A 12,114-nucleotide genomic window follows, 5' to 3' on the forward strand; every position below is an offset into this window, starting at 1 on the left:
TTCAACTTTTTTTCCAATGTCCCATACACTTGTTGTAGCAGAACTAATTACATACAATACTTAACTCAGTAAAAAAAAAATATGATATGCATCTAAATCACCATCTCAAAAAGCATTAATAATAGCTTTTAAAAAGTTCTTAAGTCCTGGCGGTAGAATTGTAAAGCCTAATGGCATTGGGGAGTATTGACCTCTTCATCCTGTCTGAGGAGCATTGCATCGATAGTAACCTGTCGCTGAAACTGCTTCTCTGTCTCTGGATGGTGCTATGTAGAGGATGTTCAGAGTTATCCATAATTGACCGTAGCCTACTCAGCGCCCTTCGCTCAGCTACCGATGTTAAACTCTCCAGTACTTTGCCCACGACAGAGCCCGCCTTCCTTACCAGCTTATTAAGACGTGAGGCGTCCCTCTTCTTAATGCTTCCTCCCCAACACGCCACCACAAAGAAGAGGGCGCTCTCCACAACTGACCTATAGAACATCTTCAGCATCTCACTACAGACATTGAATGACGCCAACCTTCTTAGGAAGTACAGTCGACTCTGTGCCTTCCTGCACAAGGCATGTAATAATTATCCAAGGAGATAGATTTCTGCACACTTAAGGGATCAAGGGATATGGGCAAAGAGCAGAAAGGTGGTAATGAGGTGAAAACTCAGCATGTACATATTCAATGGAAAAATAGGTTCAAAAGGCTGAATAGCTACTGTATTCTTTGTTTCTGTGTGACAGTTAACGTCCTCCTGGGATTTCCTCATGTCCCCAGGAACAGAAGGTTGATCAATACAGGTGTTAGCATTTTTACTGATGCACAGTGGGCTCTGCCTAACATAATGTTAGACAATCTAGACCAGAGGAGAACATCTTCAGTTGAAGACCTGACCTCAGTTCAGCCATTTGGTGGTTAACAAGCTACACGTGATCTCTGACCAATACGTGGAAGACATCTATAAAGGTTTTTGCTCCTGATTTACACAGGAATGTACAAGGAATGAACTTGGAATGAGAAGGGATCCTCCATTGCTGTAATTTCCACTAATGGCTAATCCAGATCTAGAGCACACAAAAGGGAGTGGGTAATCCAGCACGGTGAAAGGGCTTTCTGAAGAATTGGGTGGGGTGGTGAGAGAACATGTTTTGAGAGGAAATGGGATCTGAGGCTTCTGCAAGAAATTTGAAGAAGTGTAATGCATGCAGGATAAAAGGAAATATTTACTCCGGAAGAACATTAACAGGCAACATTGCTGCTGATAATTAACATTTAAGCCACAGGGCAGGGGTTGCAAACCTTTGGACGTATGTCCAAGATGGCACATGCAAACATTTTGTTGGCACAGGGCATGCAGTTTCACCCCTTGGTTTTTAAATCCCACCCATAATAAAAAGGTATTTAACGATGATCTTTACTGCCAAATCAACTAGCAAATGAATTTTTACAGCTCGAGAATAGTGAGATGTTTTCACAGCAAATGTCTCACCCCGCTTTCTTGCTGGTTGAGAGAAACATGACGTTGGATAGTACATTTTGAAATCCTTACCAACCTGGTGTGCACATCATTATTTGGATAGTAAACAGTTACAAGAACAACACTATTTTGAAATACTGTTATTTTGCATTTGTCTTTTGAAAAGATTAATATTAATAATTCTAAGCAGATTTTCTAAAATGATTCATGTCAGTTAATACTTTTATTAATAGTAATGTGATGAATGCATGCATATAAACAATAGGACTTGCCCTTTTTTCTTAAGAAAGTCCATTATTATTTTTACGGTACTGGAACGTCGCTACCATGTCTGCACTGACCATGATGCTTAGTAGCTATTCCCATCTGCCTGCCCACCATCTGTGTTCCTCAATTCCCTGTCTGTTCATGTTTCTCTTTAAATAATGTTGAAACATTATCATATCACTCTCATTAACACTATCATATCTATGTCTATCACTTCCCCTGGCAGTGCCATTCTCCATGTTCAAAAAAAAACATGCCTCTCAAATTTCCTTTCATGTTCCCCCTCACAAATGCCCTGTGGTATTTGACCTCCACACTAGGAAAACGACTGTACGCCCCACCTATCCTGCTCATCATATCAGGTCGTTCCTCAGCCTCTGATGCTCCAGAAAAAAAAGTCTCTTGTTCGAGCTAATATACTCCAATCCAGGCAACATCCTGGTGACCCATTTCTGCACCCTGTCCGAAACCTCCATGTCCTTCCTACACCATGCCAAAAATAACTGCACGTGGTACTGCAAATGTGGCTTAAAATGCTCCTGTCCTTTAGCCTGTCTCTGTGTCCGGAGTGTGATTGGGATAGAGTCCCCTGGACTGGTTCTCTTTGGGTGTCCAGCAATATATTAACATTCAACTTACCATTTTCCTTTCCTAATACTTAGCTTCAGTGTCATAAGCTGAGATAATGTGAAAATAGTTCACAGCTGGCAATTGCCGACGGTCTGTGTATGTGGGCAGGATCCTAGAAGTCTCCCCAGGGTAACGTAGACTCAGCAACACATGCAAACTGCTGGTAAGACCTGTGGGGTTTGACTGATTTTCAAAAGTGTGTCCTTCAGGAGAAAGGTAAGCTGACAAATAGACAAAGTGATTAAATTAATGTAAAGGTCTGAAAAGTTCAAGAATCTTGCCAGTTTCCTGTAGTTTGGTGGAACAGTAATTTCCATTTCAAATTGAAATACCAACTCGGTGTGGTGCTGTCCCAGTGAAGCGTGCAGCAGTTCAATTAACTGTGACATCTTGCAGCTCTGTATTAAACAAAGCACTTTAATGCAAACGCAGCTATAATTAAAGGGTAACCATTGTGTGGAATAAACCAGAGTGCTGTTTCTTCTGTTTCCCGGTCATGCTGCTGTAATTCCGCTCCCTCTAAGGACCCATTTTTGAAGAAGAACTCGTGCTCTTTCTGATAAGTTAATAATTTTGATTTAAGTGCTGTGTTTGTTAATGTGCCAGTTCCTTGCCTCATTTCCCATGCTATCGTAAGCTCCATTTTAAACTACCCAAGTTCTCAGATACTGCCCGTACCCTTTAGCTGGTCACAGTTTTCAGGGGGAGGTCACCTCGAAGAGTTCCCCACTGCTCGGGAGGCAGCTTTAACAATCACAGCAAGTTACATGCTGTTCATCTGTGAGGGTTGCTAGGTAATATTCTGAGGATCTGGGTGGTCTTCCCTCCTATAGATTGTGAGTCCATTTCCAGCCCTCGGCTGAGATCAGCCAATGAGGAAGGAATTGAATCTGCAACCTCCGTTAAAGTACTGTTTTGCTTATTCTGTCCAAAAGTTCAGATACTGCAACGTCAGCCATGCTGATGTATCTATCTCTGAATGAGTTTAAATCTCATCCCAGACACTGAAGAAATGTTATAATATTGAAAAAAACAAATCTACAACTACGGATTTAAACTAAGGTTACACCTCTCATGTCAGGGAGCCATAACACTGAATGAAGAGCATTGTGAGGGGTTTGGGTAAGGTGGGTACATAACAGGGATGGAGATTCCATCTCTTGCTGTCCAGGCAGTGATTCTACTGTTCCTACATTTCAAAAGCTACTGAAGTGAATTGGCATCCTTTTACATTGCATCCCCATCAAAACTTTTAGGGTCAGGAGTCTTCCTTGCCAGGCAATTCTGCTGAAGGATTTCACTGGCTTGGAAGCAGCCCATTCATTCCTCAGCAGCCCCATTGATTGTTAAGGCAGGAAGCTAATCAGGAGCCGGGCAATCCCAGAAAGGCAACCGGCAATACAGATCAAATGAAAGGGGAAGAGTAGTGTTAACCTCTGACCTGTCAACTATGTCAGGAAATGAGGGAAAATAACTCCTTCAACTTGGGGTGTAGCCTCTGAGGTGTGGCCCTTAATGTTTCTTATGTCCTCCCACAGGTAACATCTTGGTAAATCCTGAAATATTGGGCTAATACTTTATCTTGGGCTTTAGTGACTGACAGCTCCAAACATCAGTGGATAGTTTATTGCATTTGCTGGCAAGGCATTTCATTTGCTCCTCTTGTTAGTGGAAAGTTATATTGCTATTTCTGCTGATGGACGGGTTCTGTTCTCTTTACCCTGCTGGGCGTTAGTTGTTTTCCAATTATGATGACCCCTGGGATGTTTATGAAGGAAGGTTTTGATACCAATTTTTTTTATATATTCTCAGAGAGTTGGCTTACTCGAAGGTACTGCTCCTTTGATATACAAGCACCAGAGCCTCACATGCTTTGCCTAGAAGGCCAGGATGATGATGGAGAATGTAATAAGCTTATACTGACATTTTTCACAGCTAATTTCATGGGTGATGGCATGAATCACATCCTTGTTTAACAACACTGATAACAAAAAGCACATCCAGAATTATGTACTGCAAGCCTCTCTTCCATTTATCTAGTTAAAAATCTGTCAGAAGAAAATAATTTGCAAATTAGAAGGTCCTAGTTTCAGGCACCCCCCCCCCCCCCACCCCAATGCTTAAGCTTGACGATCCCAGCTAAGAACATGGTGGTAACTGGCTTTTGCCAGAAGGAAGTTGCTACTCACTCCATGGTGGATTCTTGTTGAAAGGTGGACATGGCTGGACCTCAGTTTGAGGGCAAGATCCATACAGGATCAAAGTCAAGGCCCCTGTATGAAGAAAGTCAATTTCAGATTAATTGTAGGTGCACCAACACACAATGAGAAAATGTGAGAACAGTGTCAAGCATTGAGAAAGTGGCTCATGGCTTTGTTAGCTAGATGTAAAATCTCCCAAGAGGTTTTCTGCATGACATCGTGAACAGAATAAGTAGGATTCAGTTATCTCAAGCTTTGCCCAATACCTTCATAGAAAATATCCTTTCCTTGGTTTCCTAGAGAGTGATGTTTTTCCAAGGGACCCCTTCAAGCGTGAATTGTTCCCTGCCACCTGCCCCAACTTCACCTCTTTACAATCTCTGTGTATTGCGGGTGCATTGTTGGGTCTCCCTCTATGTTCTGATGCATTCCGGAGCACAACCGTGATCTACTCACTCATTCATGCATAGCATCATCCTCTCCAGTAATAAGTAAAGGGCATAATCAAACCTAAGTAATGAATCCACTACCAGACTATCCTGCTGGTTTTGAAGCAACCACCCTCCTTTTCACTTTTAGAGCTGAAGACAAGTTTCAATCATTTACCCCTCTGAGTGGTGTTCCTTTGGGCAGTAGGTTGGTGATCAGGTGCAAGAGCCTGCACCCCTGCAGGTGAAGATTTTGGGACACAGAAGTATGCATGGCTTGGGGGTGGTGGTGGGGGGGTACGGTGTGTGTGTGTGTGTCAGAAGAAGGGAAGAAGAGATGGCCTCCATTTCGCAGTGTGATTGTGAATTGGTTCCGTAGAAGCCAGCAAATCACTGTTAAATATATCTCCTTTTATTTTTCTATTGCCCTGATCAATCAGAATCAGGTTTACTATCACTGGCAAATGTGAAATCTGTTGTTTTGTGGCAGCAATACCTTAACAATTACTATAAGTTACAATAAGAAATATATAAAAATCAATATGTAGTGCAAATAGAGAGTAAGGTAGTGAGATAGTGCTTATGGGTTTATGGATCATTCAGAAATTGTAGAAGGGAAGAAGCTGTTCCTGAAACATTAAGTGTGTATTTTTAGGATCCTGTACCACCTCTCTGATGGTAGTAGTGAGAAGGTGGCAGTGGAGGTTGAAGAGTGGAGAAAAGGTAGAGACCTTCCAAATCCTTGGGTACTAGTAAACCTTTTCTTTTAACATCCATTTTGATGACAGGGGTGTAACAACAAGGTGACACATTAATTGCTTAATTAATAAGTAGTTAAGGTGATTAGAACACGTTGTGTGTGGGCACGTAGGAAAATAGACCCAGGCCAGTGAGCTCACAGGATTGATTATTATGGATTCAAATGGGATCAGTGCCCAGACCCGAGTATTCTGATAGGAAGTAATGTGAGTTTATTCCATTGTATGTCATAAGTCACATGGCAGAGATTTAATTTTAGTTTTGAGGGTGACTAAGGTAATACAGGGTTAATGGCAAAATTCTTAGCAATGTGGAAGAACCGAGGGACCTTGAGGTCCATGTCCACAAATACCTCAAAGTTACTGTGCAAGTTGATAGAGTTTTTAAGGAGGCCTATGGTGTGTTGACCTTCATTAGTCAGGGCATTGAGTTCAAGGGTTGCGAGGTTAATATTGCAACTCTATATAGACCACACTTGGAGTATTGTATTCAGTTCTGGTCACCTCATTATAGAAAGAATGTGGAAGCTTCAGAGAGAGAGCAGAGGAGATTTACCAGATTGCTACCTGGATTAGAGAACATGTTTTATGAGGATAGATTGAGTGAGCTAGGACTTTTTTCCCTTTGGAGCGAAGGACAATGAGAGGTGACTTGATAGAGGTGTACAAGATGGTAACAAGCTTAGACTGAGTAGATAGCCAGAGACATTTTCCAAGGGAGGAAATGGTTAATACGAGGAGACATTATTTTAAGGTGATTGGAGGAAAGTACAGGGGGTTGTGGATCAAACGTAAGATTCTTAAACAAAGAGGGTGAGTGTTTGGAACACCCTGCCAGGGGTAGTGATAGAGGCAAATACATTAAGGACATTTAAGAAACTCTTCAATAGGCACATGGATGATGGAAAAATGGAGGGCTATGTCAGAGGAAATGGTTATATTGATCTTGGAGTAGATTAGAAGGTCAGCACAACATTGTGAGGGGAAGAGCCTGTGCTGTGTACTGTTCTATGCTCTGAAATATCAAGGTCAAATTGCTCATCACTAGGCCAAGAGCCCAGAAAAATTTTCCTATGTCCCAGCCTCGCCCTAATGGAGATCATTTTACTCAGACCCTTGGATTTGTTTGGGACCTTCCAGTATGTTAAACTCTTCTGCTTGGTTCTGAGCTGTGATCCAGAAATGAACGTAATCAGCCAAAAGATTGGCTACATCTTACTGAATATGACTTACTGCACTGTTTGTGATACTGATCCTGTTGGCACCTGTCTTCTTTGTTATAACATCACTCAGATTTCCAATAACCGAGCATAAGCTGGGGAGAAAAAAAGTGAATGGCATTAAGATAACTTTACATTCAGCAGCTGTGATTTGGTTTAGGTAGCCCTTCTAAAGAGTTTGTCCAGTCCACACAGGTCTCCTTGCTTTCTTAATAGCATCAAACATCAAAGAAAGGGCTGAAAATAATATAGATCCTCAACAAGTGTTGAGATCTGCAGGTTATTTTTATTACAAAGTGAAGCATTTTGGAAGGTCAAATAATGCGGACATACACATTAAATCGTATGGACCTAGGAGTGTTGAGGAATAGAAGGACCTTGAGACAGAAGTTCCAAGATTCTTGAAACTGGCTGCACTGGTAGACAGGGTGTTGAAGAAGGCTTATGGGATCCTTGCTTTCATCAGATGTGGTACAGAATTTACATCAACTGGGACTTCTTGTTATAACTTAATTAAACTTTGATTAAGCCACCCTAGAGTATTGTTACAGTTCTAGTGGCGACACAATAGTAAGGATATAATGGTACAGAGAGGGTGCAGAGGAGATTCACTAGGGTGTTGCCTGCATGGGAGCATCTCAGTTATAAGGAGAGATTGGATAGATGGGATATGTTGTCCCTGGAGCAGAGGAAGCAGAGGGGTGTCTATCTGAGGAAGATAAAATGATGAGGGGGGCAGATGGTAACAATCTTTTACTCCTCATGGTGAGGATGTTAAAAACAAGAAGGCACAGATACAATATGAGAGGAAGGAAGTATAAAGTGATCTGAGGGAGAAGTTTTTTCATCCAAAGGGTGATTGGAATCTGGAACGCACTGTCTGTGGAGCTGTTAGATACAGAGGCTCTCACAATATTTAAGAAGCATCTCAACAAGTGGTTAAATTGCCATTGCATAACACATTTACAAACCAAATGTGGGGTTATGGAACAAATACAGGGAAGTACAAAGCTTAGTTTGAACAGGTGGACTTAAGGGCTGGTTTCTATGCTGTACCTCTTAATGACTTTAATCAAAAGAGGCAATAGGAAAGCACATGTTCCTTCATACGGTGGTCACCAAGCAATAACCGTGAAGCATCAGACAATAGTAGAGAGAAAACACTGCATACTTAGAACTGGCATTCTCTTTCCCCAGCTCTCCAAAAATCTAATGAGTCTTGGTAGGTTAAAACTTTGTCTTGTAAATTGGAAACAGGTTCTGCTAAAAATAGTAAGTAGGTCAGGCAGCATCTGTGAAAAACACTGTTTCTGATGAAACATTTCTATTACTCTCTTCACAGATGCTGTCTGAAATGCTGAGTGTTTCCAGTGTTTTCTGTTCCAATTTCTGACATCTGTTTTTATTTGCTTTCGGAAACTTTATTATCACTCTAATTGTTATTTAATCTTCACCCTACATGTTAGATTTTATTTCTCTTCTTCTGTACTTTCCTGAAAGACTTTTGACTAATTTTCTGTTCCTGGTGACTGTGCCACACAGCTCAGGCCATTGAGCAGCGCCTGGTGAAGATCGATCACACTGCTATCCACCCACACCTGCTAGATATGAAGATCGGACAGGGCAAGTACGAGCAAGGATTCTTCCCCAAACTCCAGGCGGATGTTCTGGCAACAGGGCCAAGCAACAACAAGTGAGTATAGCATCACCTTTAGAAAACACCTTTCCACCCTGAATTAGCACCCTTCTCTCCTCTTTCCCTTTGTATGATGGTTCCTTTGTCATGTTAGCGGGCAATTCAAGCTCATTGGGCATCCTAACCAAGTGGAATTACTTCTTAGGTGCCCATGCCTATTGCTTAATGCATCCTTAATAGGGAACAGCTACAGGTTGAAACAGTGCTACAGCCTTATACTAGAACTTCCCTTAACATCTGCTATGTTCATGCACACTGATCTTATTACCATTGCCTAAAGGTCACTGGAATTTTGTACATAGGAGATATCTGTACATCATCAATTAGTAAGAGCTGCATGGAATATTCTTTGGAAGGGTGGGGAGAGGCAGGGTGGAGGTTTCCTTACTGTAACTGTAGTTTATTGTGTATAGTTTGAGACAAAGGGCGGGGGGGGGGGGGGGAGAAGAATATACTTTTTGAAAATCAAAAAAAAGTGCAATGCTGCAGATTGGAAGTTAGCAAATGTGGGATAACCCAACAGGCCAGGCAGCATCTGTGGGAAGAGAAACACCTCAGGTCAGAGAAAGAAAAATTAAGTTAGTTTTAGGGTGGAGGGGAAAAGGTGACAGCTACGGAGCATTTTAAAGTCAGACAAAGCGTCTGTCTGTGTATTGTGTGGCATACGGCCAGGCTGTAAGACATGCTCGTTACAGCAGACAGCTCCATAAATGATAACATTACATTCTCAGCCTATCAGAAGAATTCCCTTTTCTCCAGCCACACCCCCAACCCCACCTTCTCTGTCAACTTGTCTCTCTTTCCCAGTTCTGATGAAGGATCCCAGACCAGAAACACCAACTGTTTTCCTGTCCACAATTACTTCCTGCTTTGTTGAGTCTTGATTTATTTTGTGTGGTTACTTCTCTCCAAAGCAACATTTGAACTGTTCAATGAACCTGAGGAAGTGGCCAAGGAAGGCTTTTGGCAAACGCTATCTGCACTTCTATGTTTTTAGGTAGAACACCTGAGATAGGAGACATTGGTGTTGGGGAAGCAGTCACACATCCACTGGAAGTGATGGGTTGGAGTGATGCAAATTATAGAGGTGGAGAACCCTGATCTATTCAAACTTAAGTTTAAAGCATCTGAAGGTGCTAATGTTAAGACATCCAAAGTGTGAATACTGCTCAGTGGGTAAATGCAAGGAAACTCCTTCAGAAATCCAAATCCAGAGCAAAGCAATGCAGTCTTAGGCTACATCCACACTAGACCGGATAATTTTGAAAACACCAGTTTCGCTTAAAAATGATAGGCATCCACACTATGCGTTTTTGAAGATATCTCTATCCACATTGAAACGGAGATTTCGGCGAATCTCCTCCTGCTGGGCATGCGCAGGACACATCGACGGGAAAAAAGCGACATGTTTAGTGTCGAATCTCGTCATAAAAGTGCGCGTTTGTGTAGTTACAGACTAGAAAACCTTAAAACGACGGACAGCTGTTGGCTTTCACGCAGGAGAACTTAAAAGTAAAAAGATAACATACTGGAGCGTACGGAGGCAACCGACGGGGAGTTCACGGACAGTATGACCTGGCTGATGACGAACATTGAAAAACTGACTAACTCTGTTGCATTAATAAAGCACCTTGTTAAATGTATAAAACATGTCTGCATCAGTGTTATCTTGTATTTCCATATGATGTTACATTAGGCTGTTACACATCTATTGTCAGAGAAGTACTTGCATAAATAGATAAACTAACTTCATACGAGCAAGGACAGAAAACAGGGCAAAGTGAGTATACTTATTTATTCAGTAAGTTATGGGTCAAAGTATTTGGTGAGTACATCTCTAACTCTTCTGGCTTCAGTCTTGTTGCCGTCTGTTCTGAAATTGTTAGGTTGCGTTCAAAAAATCAATGAAATAGCGTGAATGAAATCAATGAAAAGTATTTCTGAAAAGCTCTGGTTTCGCAGGGGACGAAAATGCCATTTTAGTGTAGATGGAGGGTAAAAACGAAGAGAAAAAGCTTCGGTTACGGATTTATCGGTGTAGTGTGGATGTAGCCTTAAATTAATGCTAGCCATCAAGGAAAGAAATCAATAGGTATGTTTTCACACAAGGCTGATGGAAATCAAGAATACACTCAGTGGCTACATTATTAAGTACAGGAGTGGAACCCAGTGTGATCTGCTGCTGTTGTAGACCATCCATTTCAAAGTTCAACGTGCTGTGCATTGGGAAATGCTTTTCTGCACACCGCTGTTGTAACGTGCAGTTATTTGAGGCTGCTGTCGCCTTCCTGCCAGCTTGAACTGGCCATTCTCCTCTGACCTCTCTCACTAGCAAGGCATTTCGGCCCACATAACTGTCACTCACTAGATGTTGTTTTGTTTTTTTACACCGTTCTCTGTAAACTCTAGAGACTGTTATGTGTGAAAATCTGAGGAGATCAGCAGTTTCTGAGATACTCAAACCACTCCATCTGGCACCAACAATCAAAGTCGCTTAGATCACACTTTTTCCCCGTTCTGATGTTTGGTCTGAATAACTGACCTCTTGACCACGTCTGCTTGCTTTTATGCAGAGTTGCTGCCACCTTAGATATTTGCATTAACAAGCAGGAGTACAGATGTACTTAATAAAGAGTTCACTGAGTGTCTGTTCTTCTGAAGGCTGTAGATTCTGGGAGGTCAGGTGACTTTTTAAGCGTTTTGTTAGGGATCAACACAACACGGAGAAGGGGCAGTCGACGAGACCTAGGATAGAGGTCAGCTGACACCTCAACTGGAACGGCAGAAGAGATTTGAGGATCAAAGTACTCATGGGACATCAGTGAAAGTTTTAGCTTCTAGTTTATAGCTGTGACCAAAATAGTAGCTTTGCTTTCCTCCCAAAGGCGCGTTGATAGGTTAACTGGCTGCTGTGTCGGTTAATGGTAGAAAGAAATACCAGGAAGGTGAAGGGTATTTCTGAGTGACTTGCAAGGGTACAAGAAACTAAGTAGTGGGACTTACAGGATTAGTCTCCTGCAAGCCAGCATGGACCCCATGAGCCAGTTGGTCTCCTCCAGTGCTGTATATGTATATCACATATACACTGAGGCTTCTGATCCTGGGAATGTCCTCTGGCAACTTGGCTGAGCCTGTTTGGGCCATGCTGGAAATGTGCGTGTTTGATGCTTTTCCATTCTCTTGATGGTCCAGTGCCGGGTGGCAGTCTTCCTGAGCAAGACTAATCCTGGAGCTGCAAAACATCTAATATCGACAACCAGCCAATGTCACAATGAACCAAAGTGCCACTTTCTTAACTTGAAGTTCGGAATGGTTTGATGTTAATGTGATCTTAGTGTTCTCTAGTACCTAATTATCTCATTCAAAGTGATGGATGAATCTCTAGAAGTGAACTTCACCAGCAAAAGTTATCAATGTTTCTGATCCTGAAACAGAGTTGTTAATTT

General features: G+C 41.9%; 1 protein-coding gene across 6 annotated transcripts in view; it reads left to right on the forward strand.

The window, feature by feature from the left end:
- The window catches only part of dennd5b (DENN/MADD domain containing 5B), a 275,753-nt gene that overhangs the window by 212,092 nt on the left and 51,547 nt on the right, over window positions 1–12,114 (forward strand). For all 6 annotated transcript variants that reach the window (XM_073058989.1, XM_073058990.1, XM_073058991.1 and 3 more), the window contains one exon: window positions 8,515–8,665. In XM_073058989.1, coding sequence (XP_072915090.1) covers window positions 8,515–8,665 — 151 coding nt within the window. The remainder of the gene's footprint in view (window positions 1–8,514; window positions 8,666–12,114) is intronic.

The sequence above is a fragment of the Hemitrygon akajei genome, chromosome 10 (assembly GCF_048418815.1).
Source record: "Hemitrygon akajei chromosome 10, sHemAka1.3, whole genome shotgun sequence".
Taxonomy (NCBI): Eukaryota; Metazoa; Chordata; class Chondrichthyes; order Myliobatiformes; family Dasyatidae; genus Hemitrygon; species Hemitrygon akajei.